The 25,937-nt window shown below is 37.5% G+C and overlaps 1 protein-coding gene across 7 annotated transcripts in view; it reads right to left on the bottom strand.

Annotated features, from left to right (window-relative positions):
* erc1b (ELKS/RAB6-interacting/CAST family member 1b) overlaps positions 1 to 25,937 on the bottom strand; it is a 201,136-nt gene that overhangs the window by 130,219 nt on the left and 44,980 nt on the right. For 2 of the 7 annotated variants that reach the window (XM_084112707.1, XM_084112705.1), the window contains 6 exons: positions 17,989 to 18,126; positions 14,348 to 14,488; positions 9,946 to 10,086; positions 7,660 to 7,695; positions 3,479 to 3,672; positions 728 to 739 (listed from right to left, as the gene is read on the bottom strand). In XM_084112707.1, coding sequence (XP_083968833.1) covers positions 728 to 739; positions 3,479 to 3,672; positions 7,660 to 7,695; positions 9,946 to 10,086; positions 14,348 to 14,488; positions 17,989 to 18,126 — 662 coding nt within the window. The remainder of the gene's footprint in view (positions 1 to 727; positions 740 to 3,478; positions 3,673 to 7,659; positions 7,696 to 9,945; positions 10,087 to 14,347; positions 14,489 to 17,988; positions 18,127 to 25,937) is intronic. The other 5 variants (XM_084112708.1, XM_084112711.1, XM_084112709.1 and 2 more) reach the window with 3 other exon arrangements.

Here is a 25,937-nt window from a genome sequence, read left to right on the forward strand (position 1 = left end):
TGACAAGTCTCTGTTCCAGACCAAACTAAAAAGAGATGCAAATAATAACCACGATAAACAAGACGAACGCCAAGATCCCAGCTGTAGAGGGACGGGTCCGTATTGACGGCGCGCTGGCAGAAGAGGCAAGCTTTTCAACACCACGTGGGAGAAAATGACTGATGGAGATTCTTTACGCTCCAATTAGAAGTTCTGCAAGGACTCTCCCTCGTTCTGTTCCCACATCCTTTCTATCAGCAGAAGCTCTGGCGAGTCGTTCTTTTCTTCTGAACTCCATCTCAGCAGACCTCACAGGTAAGCTGGCATGCATTAATAAGGCAAGCTCTTCTGTTTGTAGTGCCTGCTTGACCTTCCCAGGTTTCCTCATTCCTTCTTTTGAACCTTTAATCAATTCAGGTCAGAGCAATTTCAGTTTTTCCACAGAAACTTTAGAAGCAAGTCCAAGGGGAGTGATGGAGGCACCAAGAGCAAATTGGGGTTAAGTGCATCGCCCAAGGGCACCACCACACCACAATCAACCACTGAATTATTTTACCCCCATCTAGCGGATATAGTTTTCCCCCCCAACGGCCCCTCAATAACATAAGTCCCAGATCCTTCGAACCATCCTTAAAATGATTTACAGAGTGGGCCCTGTTAAAGCAGCACATAGTTTGTGTGTGTACAACGTAAAGAAGTTGATTTGCAGTACAAAAGAAGTGCAAGCAAGGAAAGTAGGCATACTGACCTTGAAGCCAGACTGGGATGTAGACAGCATTCCAGTGAAAAGAAACGAAGAGGAAGAAAGAGAGAAATAGAGGTGAAATACACACAGAGTGAGCTGGGTTAACTTGGAAAGCTGGGCAAGACAAAAGAGTTAAAAGTACATGATCCTTCACATGTAGACTTCTGATACACGCATACTGAACAAAAAACAAAAAAACAAAAAAAGCACCTGACAATGTGACATGCAATCTCACATGCTACTCAGTTTAAAGAAAACATTTAAAGGCCATATAAGTCAATAAAAACCATATGCATCTTTAGTAAGGATGTGATTTGATTTAAAATGGATTATGCAAAATAATCTAATAATTCACCATTAACCTGATATCAAAATTTCCAGAGAAAAGCCCCCAAACGATGTGACAAAACATATAAACGGAGCTTATAAAACACATATAAACATAAAAAACACACATTTAAAAAACATGAGAATAAGCTTACAGTATATATAAATAGTGCTTCTGTTGTGCTCCCCCCCCCCATGTGTTTCACCTCTATTTCTTTGTTACACGTCTCTTCAGACTCACCCTCCAATTTTAGCTCCCTCTTGAGAACAGTGAGCCTTACAATCCTCCATAATTACTGGCAAATTTACTGCTGCCGAATTTATGAAATAAATACCCCAATGCCCCAATTCAGCCTCTGCCATTTTTCGGTGACTTTGAAGGCATTTTCGAACAAGACCTGCCTCCGCACCACTGATCTGCAACAAGAGGAGCTTTGGCTTCTCCATCTCTGAGTGAGAAAGGTAATCCTGACTCACTCTGAACAGAACTCACCGCTTCTACCTGCCATTCGCATCTTGATTAAAGACGCAAGCGCTAACAGAAGAGGATCTGTCTGAATAACTCTCCGTCAAAACCACATCAACAGTCAAACTCTAGAGTGCCAGAAAACTAAGACACAGAAAGAACAATGGGAGGTTTTTGAGAACCGAACTCCCCGGTGTGTTTCGAGAGCATAACCTGACTCTGAGCGGTAATTAGCTGGGAGCGCCACGGTTAGCAACTGCGGCTGGTGTTTATTTCAGAAATCTTCTCTCGGTTGACATGAATGATGCATCGAGCCAAGCATATGGAGTTTGTTTTAGTCTAATCCTCTCCTAACGCAGATCTGTAAAGCGTGAGACATTCAACGCAAGTCAGATTAATATTTATGAAACAACAGAAAGCCACCAAAAACACTTCTAGTATTCAACAGCGAGAGCCTCAGTGCAAATAAATGTCCCTGTCAGGCTAAAACAGGGCTTTTTGTAGACGCTGGTGCTTGGGAACGGTCTCGGACAACAGCTTTGAAAGGCCTGATGGAGGGTGAAAGGGAGTAGTACACGACTGTCAATGCACAAAATCCACATCCGTGACCTCCACGACTCTTTACTGCAGGGCCAGACTCTCCCTCACATTCTTGTCTGTTTACACTCCAGCTCTACTTCAATTATTCATTATCTTTATTTATTAATAAGAGCTGTGAAGATGTGAAAAGGTCTATATTTGCCTCTCATTAATTAGTCCAATTACACAGGCCAAAAACACAGATGTTTACAGTGCAAAATGTCTAGAAAAACGCTCCGGGAGGAGCAGACATGCAGTTGAAGATGTGCAATTCATAAAGTGTTCATTTATGGAGCTCTTTGTAGCTTAATCACTTTATTCTCCATGTCTACGGACACAGAACATACTTTGGGATCAGAGCAACGTGTTGGGGATTGGAACTAAATCTACAGTCTATGACTGCTATGGATCTACTAGACACGCTTAATGACAATGCCAACATCCCATAATGCTATTGCTGAAGTTGCTCTCCAAATCTCCTGCAACTCATTCCTGGTCTGACGCCTAAATAAACGGAGGATAAGAGATGACTGAGTGGGTGAGAAGGAAAGCTAACAGAGAACACAAACTGAAAAGTGAGGAAGACAAGGAACAACATTGACACCCTCATCTTCATCCTTGTGCCATACAGATCTTGCGGTCTTGGCGGTTCTCCAAAAGTAAAAAGGCAAGTTGAGGGGCAATACTGGCTACCTATGTGCACCCAATTGAACTATACAATGACAAATGGGATGCCTTATGGACTTCAAGGACATAAACCAAGGCAACAAGAGCACAAATCAACATCAAGTGCACTATTTTGGATTGGTGTGGTCACCTATCTGTCAGTGGCAATATACACATGTATACTAGGGTTTTCACAATGCCCAAATGGTGGCTGTCAATACCCAATACAAGAGAAAATTTCACAATTGGTGCACTCAGTACTACCAATACTGTAGAAAGGCTTGCTTTACTTTTATTTTGGCATGCTATCGCAAAATCCTGCGGTGGCAATACGAGAAAAAAAGGCTTCATTGGCAGATGGAGAATGGAAAATGGAAAATAAAGTTGCAAAAACGAAAGAATGAATAGTAAAATATTGGGCTAAACACACTAAACTGAACATGCAACTGAAAGATCACATGCATAACAAACAACCTGGTAAAACTGACACAAATAGAGTAAGAGGGTGACAAGTAGAGAATCCAACAATTGGGGGTTTTATTCCCCCCACCCCAAAATCTGGAGACATCTTCAGTATGTAAAACATTCAGAAATGAAATGAACCACGTTCATATTATAAAGGGTTTGGGACAGACGGTAGCAACTGTACATAAAATCAACAGATGTCTTTGTTGTCTTATAAACTAGTGTGTGTGTGTGTGTGTGTGTGTGTGTACCTCTCTAGCTCGTTGATCTTGTGATCCTTGTCATTCTTCTCATTCTCCATCTCTCTGAGGATTTCCAGGAGCCGGTCCACCTCGGTCTGTGCCTTCCCAGCATCCTCCTTGTAACGCGCCACCTCCTGCTCGAGTGTGGCAATGCGCTCCGATAGTCCTGCATTTACCTGAGCCTCAACCGCAACTGACTGAGCCTGTACGGACCAAAGATTGAGTTTCAGGGGGCAACAATAACAAAGTCTGGATTTTTTATTTATTCAAATATTTATTCATAATATTACATTAAATTAAATATTAAACAGTATTGTCTGTGAAAAACTGTTTGCAAATATTTGATAATTTATCATTTAACCACATTGGATTTGGTGTAAATAGGCCTTACACCTCAAATTCTCAAACCAGTTTAAACTGTAAACTGGTATCCTCCACTGTATCTTTTCACAAACTTTGGGTTTTACATGGGTCTGTGCTGTGAATGGACAAGAAGCCTAGATGCTGCCCTGACTTCAACTCTCCATGGTTGAGTAGAGACAAGCTATCAGCGGTCAAGCATGGCCTAGACACTGTCACCGGTACATGTGTGTCTGTGTGTTGTTTTGAGGTCTAAGACACCCAACTCACACCTGGAGGCTCTGTGTAAGGTCCCCCATTACATCACAACAGGATACGACCTCATTACAGTGTGTGTGTGTGTGTGTGTGTGTGTGTGTGTGTGTACACATGGAAACACAATCATGCTGAAGTCATCAAAATAATTAGTGACATTACGGCCGTCTAAAGTGCCGGGTCAAGGGCCTCATCTAATGAAAAGTAAATCAATTCACTTCCCCCTGACAATTAAAGGAGTCAGCCGTAATGTTTCTTTCATAAAAGTCCTCTAAAAGGACACAGGTGTCTTCCTGCTGCAAAAAAAACCTAAAACAGTGCAGGCTTTACAAGGCGAGTCATTTACACCATGACTACATGCATGTGTGTACGGACCAAGTCTGAATGCAGAAGACATTCAAAGATAGCTTGAATCTATCCAGAATGTTTATATAACAAGCAGGCACAAAAAAAAGTAACTAAATAAAGTAAATCCTTACTGTGTCATGCTGGTTAAAAATACAGCTAAGTGTCTGGCCTCAGAGGTCTCTTTAGACTGGCACTGGGTGAAAGAGGACTGTTCTGGTTTATTGAGGATAATATTTGAAGGTGACGTTTAGGCCCCGCTAATTAGCTTTATTAAAGTCTCGACCTGAGGTTGAGTAGGTTTCCACTCTGACCGCCAAGAGCTTGTCATGTATGGACGGACCGGTTGCTGCACACAAGGGCTTTTACGTGCGTGTAAAAGGGCAAGTCTGGCAAAGAAATTAAAGTTTGTATACGAAAACACGATACAGACACGTAATGTACAATTAGCATCAAGAAAGTGTCAGAAAGAGGGCGGAGCAAAATAAATCTGTGAGTACAAGGCATGTTCCATGAATAGGGTTTACAACTATTAAATGATGTAAAAGATGTAATTATATATAACTAAATATATAACTATTTGAGCTGTTTATTTTCTATTCATTTTTCTGTAAATGGAGGTTTACAATTTTTTCAAACCAGTTACTAAAATTCGGGGTATAAATACAGTTTAAGACCAAAAAGGAAAAACAAACTGTGACTTTAATTTCCCAGAAAATAAATTTAGTAAAAATAAATAAAAGTAATAATATAATATAATATAATATAATATAATATAATATAATATAATATAATATAATATAATATAATATAATATAATATAATAAATAACATGCATACTAGTAGCATGTAGTTTCGGACCAAATTCTGGTTTGAAGTGATTGATAAACCTATATTTTCCATAAATGGAAGGGGAAATTTTTTTATCATTTTCTACCTAAAGTAACTGGGAATGGTAAAGTTTGACAAAAGCAGTCAGCACCAAAAGAAAGTGTGTGTAAATATATGACAATAGATCATTTACTTGTAGATTATGTCAAAACATTGACTTTGCTGCATGATTTTAATTGTTAAACATACTTTTGTTCTCGGATATATCAAAAAATTTGAGGAATATAGATATTGATGTTTTTAAACCGTTTCTGCTTTTCATGCAAGGCTAATTTAATTTATGTAAGATAACAGTTTATATAAATCGCAAAAATATGATATTTTTTTTTTTTTTTAGTCCAAATCAAAGTATACTTGATAGGTTTGAATGTGGCACATGACTATTCATCTGATCACATAAGAAAAGCATGTGTTCAGGACCACAGACAAACTCGTTCACAATACGGACACAGCTGTGTCCTTTCGAAAAAACAGAGAAATGGACAAAAACAGTCACAGCGAGACAGACAGACTGGGTAGGAAATAACTAGCATTTGTATAGTTATTTGTGGGCTGTAAGGGACACTGTGTCTGCTTGTAAGCTCTGTGCAGTGTGTTAGTATTGGAACTCCAGAGCGGTCAATCCATATGGCACCATCTTTCAGAGGAACAGCCAGTGTCCCAGCGCAAAACGGGGGGATTGTGGGAAATGCGGTTTAATAATGTTGTTTAATAATGTGTTTGTGCCTGTGCCTGTTTGGCTGGGCAAAATAACAGAGCGGCTGTGTGAAAACAGCACACATTTGCAGTGTTTTTTTATGCATTTACGCTGACTTTCTTGACCTATAAATGTTCTTGTGAGAAAACATCTCGTTGCTGAATGATATGAATGTGTGTGTGCAGCAGGGGATATAAAAGAGTTTTGATGTGCCTCCATATGAAGTAGTTGAGGAAGTGCATTGGGGGACTCTTGGCTGGTTTGTGTAATGTACACTGTTGGATGTCTTGGTGGCATGTCTGTTCTCATTTCATGAGCCTCGCTGACACCTTAATCCATGTACACTCCTGGCGGTCACGCAGGGACAGTTGAGTCCTCCGCCCCCTTTCTGTCTCATCCAATCACAGCAGACGCCCACCGAGCTGTCAGCGGGTTTTCACTTGCACTGCTTTTATATGAGACCCTGTGCGAACACAGACACACACATGCTGCCAGAGATTTCATTACTCTTGGAATGGACGATGGGACCCAGATCTTCTCATCAAGCCACGCGAAGAGCTCTGAATATACGCATGAAGGTGATCGGTTCATATGAGAGATCAACGTCACCATCCAGAACTTAATGTACACCGCAGTCTGATAAACTAACCACCACAATTGCACAGAAGCACACAGACTATAAACACTAAAGCTTATGCATATTTAATGGGGATTTAACTCGAAAATTTCAAGCTGTCATCATTTACTCGGTCATGTTGTTCCATGACTTTCTTCCGTGAAACTCAAAAGAGAAATTTTAAAGAGTGTTCATGCTGCTCTTTTCCAACAAATTTTTGTCTACATTCTGTCAAGCTCCCAGAAAAACTCCAACAGATTGACTGAAAAAAGTTTTATTCTTTGAAAATCGAATCATCTTCCCCTTAATAGCTCCCAAATCTCATTCAAGCATTAGCAAACTCATATTTGGAGCACCAAGATGTCAATTACACCAAGCGCCATTTGAGATTCATTCTTTGCTTGAGGAGGTAAAAACACTACTTCTACTACTACTACTACTAATAATAATAATAATATTGGTGGTAATAAAAATAATAGTAATCATCATCATCTAAAAAATTTTTTATTGCGCATGTTCCATGCATAACAAAAATGTTGTTTTGTTTGGCATACTGGTTTGGAACGACAAGACAGCAAGCAAATGATGACAAATGTTCATTTTTGAGTTGAAAACTATCCCTTTAATAAAACTATGCTAACGCTAAAAAGGATCGGGGACTTGTAGAAATGTAGCATTTGTAGAGGCACGTGCACACCATGCTGACACAGCTCAACGCGACACATATCAGCTTACGAACACTACGAGCACTAAATCCAAGCTCTGCTGCGAAGCAACGTCAAACCACACAAGACCATCACTCTCAAGCTTTAGATAAGAAAAGATCTCATGCAAGCAAATCTCAGAACACTCAGAGACTCCGCCAGCCCCCTAACATATCCTCTCTATCTCACATACACACAAAACTAAACTTGAGATAAGCCTCAAGCTCATGCAAGCAAAGCTCCACTCACACATTTATTAGTTACACACACACAGAGACACTGGCACTGCTAAGGGAGGCTTTTCACACCAAGATGCACTTACAAGATTGAAGGGATGGCCTGACATGAGCTCAGAGCGCTTTCGGAAAGAAAGAAAGAAAAACACAGAGGGGTTGGGGAAGAAACAGAATTGGGTGATACACAGAGCGATGACAAAATATTTTATAGGAAAAAACTTGAGAAATATCTGATCTGGTTAAAAAAACAGGAGGTTAAGATGACAAAGAGGCAAGAACAAGAGATAAAATTACAGAAAAGAGAATTAGAGGGGATGAAAACATGGCGATGAGGAGAGAAGTCACAGACATGGCTGGAGTAAGAAGTGGTGTCAAAACATCACTTATGGTGGATTGAGAAAGCATGAGCTACAAATAGAAGAGACTTGAGATCATTGGGAATAGGGCTGCATGATATATCATAATATGATCCAGTGTTTTTCAGTATCTCGGAGCGGATTGGTTCATTTACTGTAAATCAAGCCACTCTGAGACACTGACAAAGCACTATCATGGGCTGCAAATGTGTAAAGGAACACAGTGCTGCACTTCACTCTGAAACACACAGCGCATAATTATTTGCCGAAAAACTGCCAAAATAAAAGCTTGATGGTTTAACATTAAGAAATGAAGAAATAATAGTTTTCTAAACAATGTTTCAAGTACAGATTCGGACTGGACTAACATTTATTGCAGAGGTGGGAGTGTGTGTTTTCTAGATGTGGGCGTTACAGAAGGTCATTCTGCTGTGCTTGCGTGCATCACGTATGACGTATGTTTATTAAATAATTATTTATTGATATAACTTTCTTTTATTATTAAAACCCTATTTAAATAAAGTTTACAGAAGTGGCTGTTAATAATAAACCCACATAAGTGAGCAGAGACATCTAGACCTGACATTGAGATTAAAATGTGCAGTCCTCGCATTTTTAGCGATTTGGCTCTATTTATTCATTTTATAAATACAATTTTTTCGTCTGATAACAACCATATTGAAATTAAATGAAAGCACGCAAAAGATTGGTGAGCAAACGGTAGCTCAGGTAGGTCAAAAAACACATGAGGAGAAGCGTTAGTATAATACAATATCAGCAATCACAGACATTCGTATTCACACAGGATTCGATTTCTCAGAGGACCGTTGAGTTTGCCGAAAAACAGTAGATAATTTGCCCTTGAATTTTTTTTATCAGACAGGATTGAAATCAAGAAACACGCCTATGAAGCATGAATTTCTCTAATTAAAACTAGTCTCGTCCGAATAGGGCTTAAGACATAAATATTATTGTAATTTTACAGTGTACTATAAAAGTAAATTAAATCATCTTTTTTTTAAATGTATAGTACAACAGTATTTTTGCATTTATTAAACAGAATATTGTTTGATAAAAATCCTTTTATAATCCTATTGAAATGGTCAAAACAGTGGAAATGAAGCATATGATAACAGTGGAAAGACTTTTTTTTAAACTCCCTTCACTAAAAAAAAAATCTAACTTTTTTACCTCTAAAAGGATGGTTCAGACTAAAAAGTCTTCAGAGTAAAAAGTAATTGTTCAGATTTTTAAAATGATTGTTTTATAGAGAAGCACTCCCCTACAAAATCACCAAAATCGCTCTAGAATTATTTCCAATTAAAGCTATTTAAATTCAATAAACAGCTTTGTTCTGAAATCAAGAGAGCTGTCTAGCTGGGCAACATTTTAAGTATCAAAATGATGATACCACATGTTGGCCAGAATTTAAGCCATCACATATATCCTTGTCAAAACTCTTTCTCCAAATGCTAAGGTGCTAAGCACCATGTAAATGTAAAATTCATTACTTTAAAGCATTGATAGAAAAAATGTTCTCTCTAAATAAAACTAGACTGATTCACACAGTATTTGTATGTGCTGTGCATACTATCTTAGCAAAATGCTAACAATCAGCATTTCTTGAGTATCTTTTCGCACTTGCATTTGAGTGACTAATAACATAACTGCTCTGTTAGAGTGTTAAAAATCAGTCAAGTACAATATTCTGGTTCATTAAGAATGCTGTCGTTGAAGGTAGCGGTCTTTGTTGACCATGGACAGCGAGGCTGCTAGCTAGGGTCTGAAACTGAGCTAATATCTTCCCTACAGCACTCGACGGAGAAAAGCTCCACTGATAAAGTGCACTTGGGCAAACATTCAGCTCATTGTCATTGTTTTAAGTGTTGTCAGAGTAGCGCTAACGACGTGCCAGTCACCGCAATGGCTTGTTACGCGCTCATGGCTGCTTAGCTGATGAGACTCGCTGTATTTGCTAGCTGTGATGCTTCAATTCCATCCAAGTGTCTGGCTCACCTTCTTGAGCTGATTCTCAAGTTTGGTGCATTCCTCTTTCTTCTGCTCAAGAGCGATTTCAAGACTCTTCAGCTTGGAGTCCTTCTTCAGTCCAGAGGAGGCCAGGGACGAGGCGTGCTCCTTCAGGTCCAATACAGAGGCCTGAGGGCGAGGGAAAGGAAGGTTAAATCAGAGAGCACTTATTGAACAATCTACCTCTGAATGGAGACGATCAGGTTTGGGGGGAGAAAAAGCTAATGAGAAGCAGGAGACGACTTTGCCAACGTCATTCCACAGTCCCTGATTGCACTGGAACAACCTGAGCACAAACACATGTAAATATTTACCGTTTCGAGCCAATTTCAACAGCAGTAACCACGAAGAGCCAAGACAAATTGCCATGTGACAGTTTTTTCTTTTCGAAACACACATTTGTATACTAACATGCAATCAAAAGGATTTAATTAAATCAGAACAGATGAGATCAAATAAACTGGACCTAATCCGGAAATATTTGAAATAAAAAAAGGGACAGATCACCCAAATATGACAATTCTTACTCGCCCTCATATCATTTCAAAGCGGTATCATTGTTTTTCTTCAGTGTAATAGTGTAATAAATGGAGATTTGAGCTTGCCAGCTTACAAAAGGATGCAAAAGCATCATAAAAGTGGCTCATATGTTTCATACGATATATTCTGAATCTTGTGGGGTCATACATTAGTTCATGAACGAATCATTATTTTGAGTCAAATATTTGCATTGAATCTTTTGATCAAGTTCACAAAACCAGTCAAAATGATTCGTTCATGAATGAGATCCAGTTTCAGAGTTCAGCTCACTGACTCAGATTATCAGGAAACTTCAATTTCAGTCGGTTTCTAACCCAAAGCAATCATACAGATTCAGAAGGGTTTTGAATATAGCGCTTGAATATAGGGCTTTTGAATTTATAGAGTTATACGGACCACTTTACGATACTTTTATGGTGCCGTCGTATTGCTTTTTTAAAGGACGAAAGCTCCAACCTTGGGTGAACTTCCTTTAACAACACAGGGTTTTATGAGGAATAATGCCATAAAATATGAAACAGGAGAATGATTTTGTGTAACAGTAGCGGTTACATCTCAATAGTAATATCACAAATATTGTGTGCTATTATGTACAGGGCTCTGCACATATGCAGTACATCAGCTCTCTGTTTTTTTAAGCCGAGTCTCGGGCATGCTGTTAAAACTGCAGCCCTCCATCCATGAGGCCTTTCCTGCCGTTTCCGCTTTCAGTCGGAGAGCCCCACAATTTCACACTCGACTGGAGTCCGCGGACCAAAATACACACTTAATGTTCATACTGCCGCGCCGCGTTCTCTCGCGTTGGTAAAGAAAACAGGAGAGGGGAATGATGGGATGTGCTGGACTCCACACTTTATGATTAGAGTGCGGGAGGGGAGGCCGAACGAGCTCGGAGCGAAGAGGTCACTGCTCAGGAACAATACAATGCAGGAAAAACAAGGAGAGGGATATAACAGGATGCAGAGCGATGGGAGGCTGCCACATACAGCTCAGGACAGCAGTCGAGATCCAAGGACACCGACGCTCTGAGCGATACGTGCAGCAAATGGACATGAAATCTCTTCATGATTTCTGGGGCATATTTCACAACAAATTAAAAAATATATATATTATTAAAATCATATTTTACAACAAACCAATTAAGCCCACTTTTACGATCAGTAAGATTTTTTACCACAATGCTCATTTAATCAAAAAAAGAAAAAGAAAAAGAAAAGAAAGATGATATATTAAAAACAAATGTACCATTTTAAAACTATTCATGAGTAGTTCATGCATATGACCTTTTTTCAATCAACATCAAGATTTAAGTTAAAATTTATATGAATGTAAACTATCGTTCAGAAGGGGCTGGTAAGATTTTTTTAATGTTTTTGAAGATTAAGTCTCTTATGCTCACCAAGGCATATTGTTGACAGCATTTATTTAAAATAGAATTTTTCTGCAACAACATGTAATAGCTTTTACTGTTACTTTGTTTTGATTAATTTTAATAATTTATTTTAATAAAAACATTGTCAGTGTCAATAGTCTAATGGGCAGCGCTTCGACATACTGTACAGTACTCTATAAATAGAGTACTGTACTGACCCCAAACTTTTGAACGGTTGAGAATGTCATTGTATTACAGTAATTGTTCATTTTAAAACAGTGGAGAAAAAATAAATATACTAATCTGAATTAGAGTAAGAAGAATTTCGTGGGGAAATGTGGTTAATGGTCATTCAAATAATGGCAACGCAAAACACCTTAATCCTCAAAATATGGGTCATTTCATTTCTGCAACCTATAATTTCTTATTTCTCTTTTTGATTGTGGTGTGAAATGTGACTTGGGTTGGGCATGATTTCATGAGAATTTATACGGCCTTTTGGAAGCAAAGAGAAATGGAAAGGGGAAAAGAAAGATGCCGATGAGAGGAAGAAGCGACAGGGTGAGACAGGAAGTGGTTTAGTGGTGTGGATGTGCATCGCCCATGTTCTAGAGGCAGACAGCGGAGAGGAATGCAGAGATCACAGCAAACAAGAATAACCTGAATAATAAAACAGCCACAGACACAGAGCTGCAGGAAAGCTGGTGTACGTGCACACTGCAAACTCCATCATTAGAGGGATAGTTCAACCAAAAATTAACATTCGGTCATCACTTACTCACCCTCACGTCGTTCCAGAGCCGTATGACTGTTTTTCTTCCATTGAACACATATGGAGAATTTTTGAATAATGTACAGGTCACTCTTTCCATGCAATTACAATAAATGGGGAGTGAAGCTTTCATGCTTCAAAAAGGACAAAAAAAGCACTATGAAAGCACCATAAAAGTTATAAAGTAGTCTATATTAACTATATGCTATATTCCAAATCTTCAGAAGCCATATGAAGCCAAAACTGAAGTCGTTATTCAAAATAAAATAAAATAAAATAAAATAAAATAAAATAAAATAAAATAAAATAAAATAAAATAAAATAAAATAAAATAAAATAAAATAAAATAAAATAAAATAAAATAAAAATAAAATAGAGAATTGAGGAAATGTGCTTTAAAAAAAGCAAAATCCTTTGTGAACAAATTTTATGGTGCACTTATGTCCTTTGTGAAGCTTAAAATTTTCCGAAATCTTCAACGACCAATAGATTATTTTTATTTTTTACATTTCCACGAAAAGAAAAAAGTCATACAGGTTTGGAACGACATAAGGGTCATTAAAGGACAACCACATTTTCATTTCTTTCACACTGACGTAAAGGCCATTGGAGAGACACTAGCTAAAATACACAAGAAAGTGCAAAAGGAATAAAGAAAGAGAAAAGGGATAGAAGGCAAAAAGGCACAAAAAACCCCTGAACAACAGAGCAGAGTTGAAGACAGAAAGAGAAATGAGCATTTGCTCTCTGGGAGGGGCCGTTCCCTCACATTTAGAATCCTCCATTTATCTTCTTGTCACACACACACACACACAACACACACACACACGACTGACAGTGCTGTGGGTCCAGCATGTCTGTTCTCATCGCTACAGCTCCTCTGGGATTGTGCGGATGGCTGTGGAATCAGTCTGTCTCTATCAAGCCTGACTGAGCACCTTATCCAATAGTGCAATCTGAAGGAAGTTGCTTCTAATGCTGTCTGGGATCCACTTCGACCTCTTTAATCCGCACCTGACACATTATACAGGATTACTGCGTTATGATGCCAAACCACCATCCGAATTTATTGCATTATGAATGTGAAATAGCTCAAGATGTCAGCTGGACGCCCACCTCTGAGCTGTTTGTTGGTCGTGTTTGCTCATACAGTACAAAAACCTGTAACATGACTTTCATTTACAAACGCAATAATCTACAAATCTTACAGAAACATCAAATATACAACAGGAAAAAAAGTGGTACGCTTGCATATTGGAAGGGTTTATTCACAGTTCTCCTGATAGAAGAGATTTCGTTTAGGATTTAGTTGTGGATTTTAGTTAAGTGTGCAGGCCACGTTTCAAGACTACAATATTTACACCGCAAACCCAAACTTTTGTTCACAAATATGCAACCAGATTACACAAATCTCAAAGTATGTTTGCAAGATGAAATTGTAGTTTAACGGTCATCAACAGAGTAAATAATGTTGTAGACAAGGTGGTTTTCTAAAAGAACACATTATCTATCGAGTCCAAGATCAAAATATTTTGCTCTCTAGATAGGATTCGCCTCACTGCTATAACGTAAATCGATGATTTTTTTCACCCATTTCATTGTCAACCAGGTGAAAATCATAAAAAAAAATCATCAAATGTGCAACTTCTTACAATACTGGCATTAATAAAGCATTAGTTTGTGAGTTGAAGCAAACAAGCGCTCACCTCGCGATCGGACAGATCTCCCTGCAGCAGACTGACTTTCTCTTTCAGCTCTTTCAGCTCTTTCTTATTGCTCTCCAGTTCTTCGCTCTTCTCTCTCTCGTCTCTATCCCTCTGTTCCTTCAGACGCTCGATAATGCGCTCCTACAAACAAGAGAGGACATGTTAAATGTGTGATTTAGAAGCAGAGGGAAAAATGAATAATTTACCCAACCTCATGTTGCTACTAACCCACGTGACTTTCTTCTGTGAAACACTTTGAAGGATCTTAAGCAGGTAAGCTGACCATTCAGGACAACATACAATTGTCCACTAGTTGATGCAAGATCGTCAGTGAATGGTTCAATTTCACTTATTTCACCCTGTTCCTCACACAAAGCTAACATTTGGCTTTAGAAGATTTGGAATGAAGCTTAAATGTCATATGAGCTACTATTATGGTAACTATGAACTGTTGACATATGGAAAACAGCTACTTGAAAAAATCTCTTTTGTGTTCCATGGGAAAAATATAACACTATAAACATTTGGAAAGACATGAGTAATGATAGCGAGTAAATAATGACCAATTTACCAAAACCTAACACACACTACATAGTGAAGTTAACAATAATATTAATATCACTGATTATATTTATTTATTTATTTTTATATACATATATATATATACATATATACACATATATATATATATATATATATATATATATACATATATTTATATATACATATATTTATATATATATATATATATATATATATATACATATATACACATATATATATATATAAACATTATTATATACAGTATTTACTAATATATTTACTAATAGTTTTAGGTGATATATTCACATTAATTAATAATTACAACAATAATAATCCATTAATCTAGCACAAAAAATATTATTATTACTATATTATTAATTATTTAGATTATTCCAGTCATTGTTGTTAAAAAGTATAAGTTAAAACTACTAAACATTATTAAATAAATAAATAAACAAACATGAATCTGGTGCAATAAACTATTGTTATAATTATTATTATTATTATTATTATTATTGGTATAAAAAAATGATATTAAAACTAATTTAATATAATTTAAATAAATAAATAAGCTCACTTTACTGGTTGGATATCTGTATTATGGAAGGTTGAACACTATAATAGTACATTTTCTATGATTGTTTCTTTTAAAAGATTAAAGAACAAAGTGGCACAAAGAAAGAGGAAATGATTTTGTGGTAATGTGCATTCAATTTGTGTAAGGGATGTAATATTTACCCAAAAACAAGAGTGGGCCAACACCTGTCAAAATTTAGAAAGAGCAGACACACCAATTCCTTAATTCCCAACTTAAGCGTAACTCTGCACGGCTAGTGGAGCATATTTGAATGAACACATTGGGCGTACGATCCATTAATCTCACACATGTGTCAACTTTGGCCAGGTGTTGGAGGATTTGGCCACGTCTTCTTTCAGAAAATGGAAGTAACTTTAGTAGAAATGAGTCAGATCTGATGTGAACGGCTACTATGCTGCACAGTGCGCACTTTAATAACACAGCAAAAAAAAAGCACCTTTAATAATCCTGAGAGAGGAAAAAGAGACACACAGAGCAATAACGCGAGACAATAAGAGGTCTGAGGAAAGAGTGTTTTGGCGCGGCCTCGCGTTCGCAGTCGATGGCTTGTGAAAGAGGCCGGCTGGAATCATGGAGAGCATCAGCCTCCAGCACTTTCACACCCGCGCCGGCCAAAACTCACACACAGAGCGGCCGAACCGGACAATAATAATACAGCTCTTTTTGAGGCCCGCACTGCATTTCTCACCGCAAAGGCTGTATTTCACTCTCCCGAGCCGGCGTTCCTGGCCGATCCTCGCTGAGCTGTGACATTAAGCATGACCGCTCATTGCTGCGCCAGCTAACTCTCTCCGTGATGCTCAGCGTACGGCATCCGAGGCGTGTGAAATGGAAAACTGTGTGTGTCTGAGTCGGGAAGGACAGAAACGGTCTGCGTGAGGGAACGTGGCGCAAAAGTGCATACGTGTACGCCTGTGTTGGAGTATGCGAGTCCACTAAACGAGCCAGGGCTCCCCTTTTCAATATGCAGATGGCTGACAAAGTTGATTTCCGCCCGCGGCCGGGAGGAACAGGAGGCCCAAACCTCGGCGCGTGAGGGTATGTGAGCAAGATGAAGTGGGGAAACGCAGAACAGCAGATCGCCGCCAAACTGCGGACACATAAGACAATGCTAATAACCCCCGGGTTTAATTCATTCATATTCATGAGGTGGAGTTCGGGGAGTGGGTGTGGGGGATATGTTGATTCAGAGAACTCCGTCATCTGGATGTCCGTGACCTGAAACGTTCAGAGAGAGCTACGAGAAGGTGCTGGCGAAGACAATCACACATGCGATGCGAGTTGATGAGAAGTGACGGGGATTGACCCGTGGATCCGTGCGCTTGCTGGGAGGTCAATCGTAGTGTGAGAATGACTGAGGCCTTACATAAGGGTGTGTGACAGAGCAATCTTCACCGCTGTCACACACACAGCTTCTGCTGTACAGTATGTGTTACCTGTGAACTCATGTCCTTCAGAGACATAACACGCTACTACCATTCACAGAGTAGTTCATAATAATATTAGTAACAAACTAAACGCAATATTCAAATAATACTTACTAATAATATTGATTTACACATTAATATTAAATATGACTTAATATTAATTATAGTTAGAAAATACTTCTACAAGAAAATACTAATACTAGTATTAAAAAAATAAAGAAATAAGTTTAATATTTATATAATATTTACTGTTAGTATTAGATTATACACTGATATTAAAAATTATTATTAATTGTAATAATAATAATAATAATAATAACTTAACATAACATTTATAAATGTACTAAGAATATTAGATCATACAATTATATTAAATAATACAATTAATAATAATAACAATAATATCTTACTGTAATATGTATATATTTACTAATGGTATTATATTATGCATTCATATTAAATAATAACATTAATAATAATAATAATAATAATAATAATAAACATATTAATTTGATTTATTATTTATATATTTATCTTTTTTTTATTTATTTACTATTATTTAATATAAATGTAATATATAATATTTACTAATTACATTAAATTAATAATATGAATGAATATTAATTGTAGTAAGAAAATACTATTACTATGGTACTATTAACCTAATGTAATATTTATATACTATTAACTATTAATAAATCATTCATTCATATTAAAAAGTATGAATTGTAATAATAATAATGATAATAACCTAATGTAACATTTATGTACTAATTACTATAACTATTTTTGGTCGGACCCTTCACTTGCTGTAATGCTCTAAAAACTGACCAAGGATGACAAAAATACAAAACCAGTGCTTTAGTTCCAGTTAATGCAAAAAATCTGTACCACCAATCCAACTGGGCGGAGTATAACTAACAGGCAGTTGCTTCAAACACTGCACGGGTGAGAATCATGGCAAACTAAATGTTGGTATCATAACAACCCCAAACCTGACAGGGTACAACCCGACATTGATGGATTTAGGTGTCTGTAAATGAATGTGTGTGTGTGTGTTGGTGTGTGTCCACCTTCTCAGCCAGGGCCTCCTCCAGCGTGGTGAGCGCCGTGTCCGTGTTTGAAGTGTCGGCCTGCAGGGATTTGACGCGCTCCTTTAGACTGGTCATCTGCTTCTCCTTATCCTTCAGCTGCTCCTGCAGGTTCTCAATCTGCACAGAGAGAGAGACAGTTTTACGACATCGAACTGCTCCAGATGAAGACATATCTATTAAAGCACAATAAACAACATTTACTCACACTTAAGCTCAGAGTAGCCATTTTTCATTTTATTTTCAGCACTTCCACTTACAGCATTCCATATGTAACATTAGGAATGGGGGGAGGGACGGATGGGTTAAAAACAATCTATTTTTTTTCCCACTGTTCAGCTGAAAATAAATAATGACCTCATTAGAAGCATATTCAGAACTAATTCTCTTCATAAACTTTCCTTATCTGCGTGCGCGGCTGGCGTGTGCGTGACGCCGCAGCTGATGAATGACACGGGAGAGATGGGCATTTCCACGTTTCGCTCCATTCATCATGTCCCGACAGCTCAATGAAAAGACTGACTGTTCCTGTCCACCGTTTCACATTCAATTAAACGCTGACGGATTTGATAAATAGTTGCCGTTTTTGTTTCTTTTAGCTGCTTTGAAACAACCTGCCGTTGATAGAGCGGCTCTCTGTGAAAACACATTTTATCAGCAGGCCTACCTCGAGTGTTTAGATTAAAAGTTCTTGGGCTGAACAAGATGAAGAAAAAATATATGGTCTTCGATATGAACGTAATTGTTTTAAGACGAATAAACAAATATTCTGAAATGTTGACGTTTTGTTGCTATGGCAGCAGCCTCAAAGCCAACGAGAATGAGAGTTATATCACAAAATAAAACAAACACGAAATAAAAAAAAAGGAAACATTTTTCATTCAAATGTTTTATTAATACATAAAAAATATAATCAAATTCTAATATTATTATAAAAATATTTTCATTATTTTTAATTCATTACATTATATATAGACATACAATACTATATATATATATATATATATATATATATATATATATATATATATATATATATATATATATATATATATATATATATATATATATATATATATATACATATACATATACATATACATATATACACACATATATATATATATATATAATATTTTATTGGTTTTCCTGCATGTCATGTGACCATTAACTACTATTCAAGACCATTCAAGTAAATATATTAGGTCAAAGAGACAAATGCCTTCCAAAGACAAAAGTACATGGTTAAATGACTCAAATAATAATGATTGTGTTCGCCAGGAGCTAATTAGATATGCAATGTTGCAATGTTGAGAAAACACTCCTTAAAAGTGAAATGATTTCTGTAAATCCAGTGATCAACTACTGTGTGTGTGTGTGTGTGTGGCAGATTTTAGTGGCTGGTCTGTGTGTGCAACTCCACAAATCCTTCTGAACGTATACAAGCAGTAGGCTTTTTTAGAAGTAGTAGTAGTAGGGAGAATCAATGAATTATGAATAATTTACTGCCATTGTGAGAATAACATGTAATCATGTAATCAATAAAAAGTAACTGTAGTCTGTAGAACTGTATTTTAAAACGTAATATAATCAAATTACAAGTACATAATCCATATGCATTTATACATGTAATCAGTTACAACCCAGTGTGTGTGTAATTATAATTATTAATAAATAACTTTTGTAGCTAATATTACAATAAACCAAACAAAAGTAACATACCAAAGATCTTTGGACCCCATCTCTTATATCTTTTCTCCCTTTGTAGCCACTTCCTGTCTTTAAGTGCCTCGCGATTTAGAAGCAGAACCATTTTTTATTCAGTTCCCGGTAAGGAGCGAGAGAAAACTGTGAAACTGTTTTTCAAACCAGACCACTGAGAGAGATAAAGCTGTGTCGACTTATGAATTTAATTAAAAGGGTGAATGTTTTGGCAAAAGCGATTACAAGGATAACAAATGTAGGCAGAGGGATAAGTGAGAAGAAACCCTATAATGAATTTGCCCCGGTTCAAAAAAACCTACAGTTGTTGCTCGAATAATAAAAAGTTCGGCAGGGTGTGTTGTTTTAAATAATTTCAGACATGTTTGGACAGATGTCGAGGTTAGTCTCAGCTGGTTTTAAAAAATAGGTTGTGCTGATTGGTCTCGATTTGTAAAGTTGAGTGGAATTGTGGCAGATTTCTTTGCGGAAGACATAAAGAGGAGAAGTGTGTGCACATGCATGTCCATTACGCACAATTAAACATCTCCAGCCCCTCATTAATCAAACACACACCTGACAGCTCCACCTGTCCGACGACACACACATTCAAATGTCTGAACCCATCACACGCACTCCTCCCTTTGATATAGTCTGCGGTCGCCCATGAAACCTGCTTGTGTAACACAACCTGATTACGCTCCTCTGCCACATTACCCAGCAGTCTTGGGTTACCCCGCACAGCTTCGGCTATACGCTCATGAATATTTCATAGCGCTCTTATTATGCATGTGCAGAGTCATATGATAACTGCAATTATATTTTGGAAAACAATCAGAGCATTGAGTAGAAAACTGCAATCCTGTCTCAGGCTAATGGAGAGAAAATGCCTTCATCTTCCTCGCGGAGGAGACGGACATACGGATCTAGATTACGGGGGATCCATGTCAAGCCAAATGATGATTACATTCAAATAGCAGCCTATTAAAGGAGAGAAAGTCCGTGTTGGGATTCTGGGAGCAGGTTTAATCCGGAATTGGACGACCTGCTAACTAAAACTGAGAGAAAAACGCTCTGTATGTACTGTATATGGACACACACACACTCTCACACGCTTCTCTGCCTCGTTTCTGGTTTCATCTGAGAGTGTGTGAGCGGATAAGAGACAAGACAAAAAGAGCAGCCTCCCGTCACAGAGATCCAAACGCATGGAGACTTAAAGGGATTTGTGTGTGTGTGTGTGTGTGTGAGAGAGAGCGAGAGTGGGGGGGGGGGGGGGGGGGGGGTGTCTGAATTATTAAAGAGTGTTTTGTTTCACTTAGCGATCCGCTGCTTGTCAGTGTGGTGTGAGCTCTGGAAACAGACAGAGAGGCACACGACACACAAGACAACATGCGCGGGCACACACACGCACAGAGTGAAAAGATTTGAGTGTTTACAGCGGGTTGCATCAGAATTGTATGCAGTGTGCAAGCCGAACAAAACAACATGTCAAACCCACAGAGCGGCGCGCCGGGAGGGGAGATCTTTTCTGAGGACTTTCAGCAGATGGATGCTAAGAAGTGACTGTGTATAAGAGAAAAAGTGTTTGCAATTTGTTTCTTGCGCTTGATATACTTCTGATTGATCAAACACGCCGTTCTGAGGTCGAATATTTCTGCATAATGAGCACTGAACTCTATACACAATGGACGATAACTATAACGATAAAGATATCGTTCTAAAAATCTTCCTAAATATAAAAGAATAGCAGAGTCCATACCACAACTAGAACAATAACGCCACAGAGGAACGATATAGTTGGAATCACTTTCCCGCAATATCAAAATGAGCCGTTTTATGGAGCTTGATTAAATAAATGCTTTGTTTATAATGAGGACGACGTTTTAATCTATGAAACTTGCAGGATGCTTTAATGGTACAAAGACCTCTTAAAATATCATGATTTCTCATATCATGACCCCTTTTAATAGCAATTTGAAAAAAAAAATTGTTTCAAAGCAAATCCAACACCACTTTTTATTTATTTTTTGTGTACCTGACCCTTTTCAAAATTTCCTAGATATCTCGTACCACTCTGCGACCTCTTTTTGCTCAAATCATTAAATAATGTAACTCAAAAAAATAAAAAAATAAGTAGCCAATTTGCATTGGGGTCTTGATCCACCTGTCAGGATCTATTTTGCAACATAACACGTGAATGTCATTTATGAGAGGTTTGTTGAAACAGAATGGGTGGCGTCGAACACACACGCTGCTCAGTAATGCAAATGTGTGTCAGGAGTTTGGCACCTGAGTGGGTGAGACCTGACAGGTAAGTGGCATGACGCCAGTCTTTGTGTCTGCAAACTCCCACACAGAAATAGATTTCCCTTAATTTTTCAAAATCGTCAAAATTCATATTCCAGCTTTGATCACCATATGTTAGTAACTAGTTGCCGTGCCAGGTCTGTGCCGACTAGTTATGGATCACATGACTTCAGTTGCACTGGTTTGATACAAAGTGACAGCAGGAGGAAAATTCCAGTGTGTAACTGTGCCTCGTTAGCTTTATATAGTTAATTGCAACGGACACATATATTTGGAATAATGCAAAAGTTCAAGGTGGTCAAAGATTTAATGGTTGCAGTTGCAGCTCTTTAATGGACATTTAGAGACGTACAGTAATTTATCTGCGAGTTTTACTGTTGGAAGTTTCAAAATGCTTCCCTTTATAAAATCAATTCTGCTACAAATTTCAAAGCAAAATTTTAAAAAAAGTCAGTTATTATTTACAATAACTATGATGTTTATAGCAATTACTGTTACCTGATTTTATTTTATTTTTTACTAAACATGAACAATGCCATTCAAAAGTTTCTGGACAGTAAGATTTGATTGAAGATTGATTGAAAGAATCCTGAAAAAATGTCTCACTGTTTCCACAAAAATATTGAAGAAGAAGAAGAAGAATGTTAATTTTTTACTGTGTTTTTCATCAAATAAATATAGCATTGGTGAGCATGAGACTTCTTTAAAAAAAAAAAAAAAAAAATACAGACCCCAAACTTTTGAAAGATAGCGTATAATCTTTGTTTGTATTTTTGTAAAATATTAATTAATTTAAATGTAAAATTAAATTACACATATTATAAAAATGCAAATAATAAGGGGCCTGCTATTGCAATAAAAAAAATAAGATCAAATTTCAAAGTACAGTATTACCATTAAAATGTTATTTAATTTAAAACTTTGTTTTATTTGCATTTTTATAATGTGTAAAACAAACATGTTATTAAAAGCACTTTGAAACTGAAAAGTCTGAGAAACAGGGTGAGCAAAAGAAGAAGTGAGGAGGAGGAGGAGGAGGAGGAGGAGGAGGAGGAGGAGGAGGAGGAGGAAGTGTCGATTAATTACAAACTTCTGTAGAACTTCTTTTCCCCAATTAAGTCGAAAGCAGAGAGGATCTTTCTCTCGCTCTCTATCAGACTGTTGGGGGCTTAAGACTCTCACCCTTTTGATGTGGGTTTTATCATTATTTTAACACAAGGCACTTATTAGCATGTGCCCTCTTAAAGCTCCATTCTCTCTGTCTGTGTTTCTCTCTCTCTCTCTCTCTACTGAAGGATGGTAACAAACAATGTAAGAGGCTCTTTCTCAGCAAGATCACAACTCAGTCCCGACACGCTCTGTTTCCTTGTGGTGCTAAGCCTGTTAGCCTTCTTCAACCCCTTAGCCGTCGAAAAGAAGGGGGAAAAAAAGCACACAAACGTTCTGCGTTCTGAACCAGCCTTTAAAAGTGTAGCAAATTGGAAGTTCTTCATCCACAGGGGCGTTTCAGGGGTTAGTGAATGTTCAGGGTTTACACCAAACCCTCAGTGAATGTGCATTGGGACATCCTTCGATGAAATACTGCAATATGATACACTCGATAATACATGTTGAAATATTACTTGTGCGGTGAGTCATTGTTAATGAAGTAAAACTCTCAATTTTAGTGGAGTGGAAACAAAAAATGTCCCACTATACTTATTTTGAAAGACGTCTCAGTAACACTTTACTTAAAGCCTTTATGTATAATGCATCATAGAGGTATTCATAATGCACATTATATATTTTCAGAAATAATTGTAAACAAAGTTAAAATGCATTATAATACTTGCAGATTCCTTGTTAAATCTGAAATTGGTTGTTTGTCATGTGTTTTAATGCATTATACTTTCTAAAGGTGTATTCAATGAATAGATCAGTATTATAATTTGTTATAACTGTGGTTACAATTATTCATGAGACCATTCAATGCATTATAAGGTGCATTACAAGGAATAATTAATGCATTAAAAATACTGTAATAATGCATTATATAAAGGCTTAAAGTAAATAACAAAGGCTGCATTTATTTTATTTTTAAAAATTCTACATTAAAAACTGTAACATTGTGAAAAATTAAAAACTTTCTTTTTCCATATATTTTTCAGCCATTACTTCCAGTCTTCAGTGTCACATGATACTTCAGAAATCATTTTAATATGCTGATTTGGTTGAATGCTGAAAATGTAATGCATTCTTACTGAAAAAAAGTATTAATTTCTTTAAAAAAGGAAATTAATACTTTTGAGCCCAAACCTTTGAACGGTAGTGCGGTCCAATGCACATTGTACTTTGATGACAGTTTTATGTCGTCAAGGTGTCAAATGTGTTCAAATGTTAGCAGGCTGAATGCTTCTTCTAAGAGAAATACAGTTGCTGGATCCGCTGAAGTTTGTGAGGTTCATGACATGTTTCATGTTTCTTAATAAAAGTGTTTTGCAAGAACCTCGATGTCCTGGATTGTGTTTCAAAGGTTGCCAACAAATTCCTTGAATATTGGGTGTTTATTACATCCGAATGGAGCGAAACTCTGACCACAAAGTCAACCAACAGGTTTAGTTTCTTTGGTATCGTCTGCAGACCAGGATTTATGCGCAATTATTTCATTTTGTTTCAAAATAAGATGTGATACGCCGATAGTCTAAAGCCTATTTTTGTGTTAAATGCAATCCTAAATGGATTTAATGATGATAAAAATCTCCAGACGTGGAAACTTTATGGTAAAAAAACATCCCAGAAGCCCACGCCTAGCGCTACCCATGTTCATCCACAAGACAAAGTGTCTCTGACGACCCTCTCACGCCAAAGAGAGCTGCTCTCCATCAAGACGCTCGACTCGAGTTTACATACTTGAGCGAGCTCTGCTGAACTGTGTCTTGTATTCCGCCCTCCTTGCATTAACAAATGTTATTTTCTGCAGCCTGTCCTGCCGTGAACTTGCGAAAGAATTCCCATCCAAACCGCTGTTTTCAATATTTATTTCGACCGCTTCCACTGTGGATCTGTCTGCCACCTTATCTGACAGTTGCAAATTAAGTTATCGTTATTTTCCAGGCTGTTAAAGGGTAAGTGTTCGGTTAAACACAAAACACTGAATATAAACAAAGAGAGAAAAGAGCGGCCCAAAACTCTCGGCAGCCGCTGGAAGAGGTGTTTTGCTCCGTTCGGCATGCACTCGCTCACATCCGCGCAGGCAAACCGTGCCACTGAAAAGGCAGAGAGCGCCGCACATGAACCGGAGCCGCTGGGAAAACAATTACAAAGCCAAACAGCTCCGAGAGGGAGAAAAAATGATGTTCAGACATTAAAGGAGAGTGCGAGAAAAAAGAAACGAGCCCAGGCTCGGCCTCCTCTGAGAACGAATGCATACATCACAGGACATTGTGTATCTATTCATTTACTCACTTATATACACAGACACACACACAGTCTAGGAAAGCTCATTTTCATATCCACAAATGTAACAGCGCTATGTGTTGTTTGAATATAACTAAACTGTGTGGCTTTTTTAGGGGACATATTCGACACTTTTTAGCATTTTATTTTTCCCTAAAGCCTGCTTGTAATGATAGCAAAGGTTTTTAACATCAAACCCAGCAATGATTTAATTTTTTTTCCATTATATTTTCCACTCTCACTAACCTTTCATATCCATGCAACAGCTGCTTTTGCTACTTAATCTCGCAGAATTCATGCAAATGAACTCTGCTGTGATAGGCTAACACTTGCCTAGACAGTGCACACTTAGACAATCATTCTTATGTTAATGAGCTGATGGTTGTGATGGAAAAATCATGATTAGTTCTGTATCACCTGTTTTCAACTACAAACCTGAGGAACTGAGGAAGTTTAGACAACATTATAAATGTAAACTATGCAAT

Source organism: Abramis brama (assembly GCF_963993115.1).
Source record: "Abramis brama genome assembly, chromosome: 4".
NCBI classification, from domain to species: Eukaryota; Metazoa; Chordata; class Actinopteri; order Cypriniformes; family Leuciscidae; genus Abramis; species Abramis brama.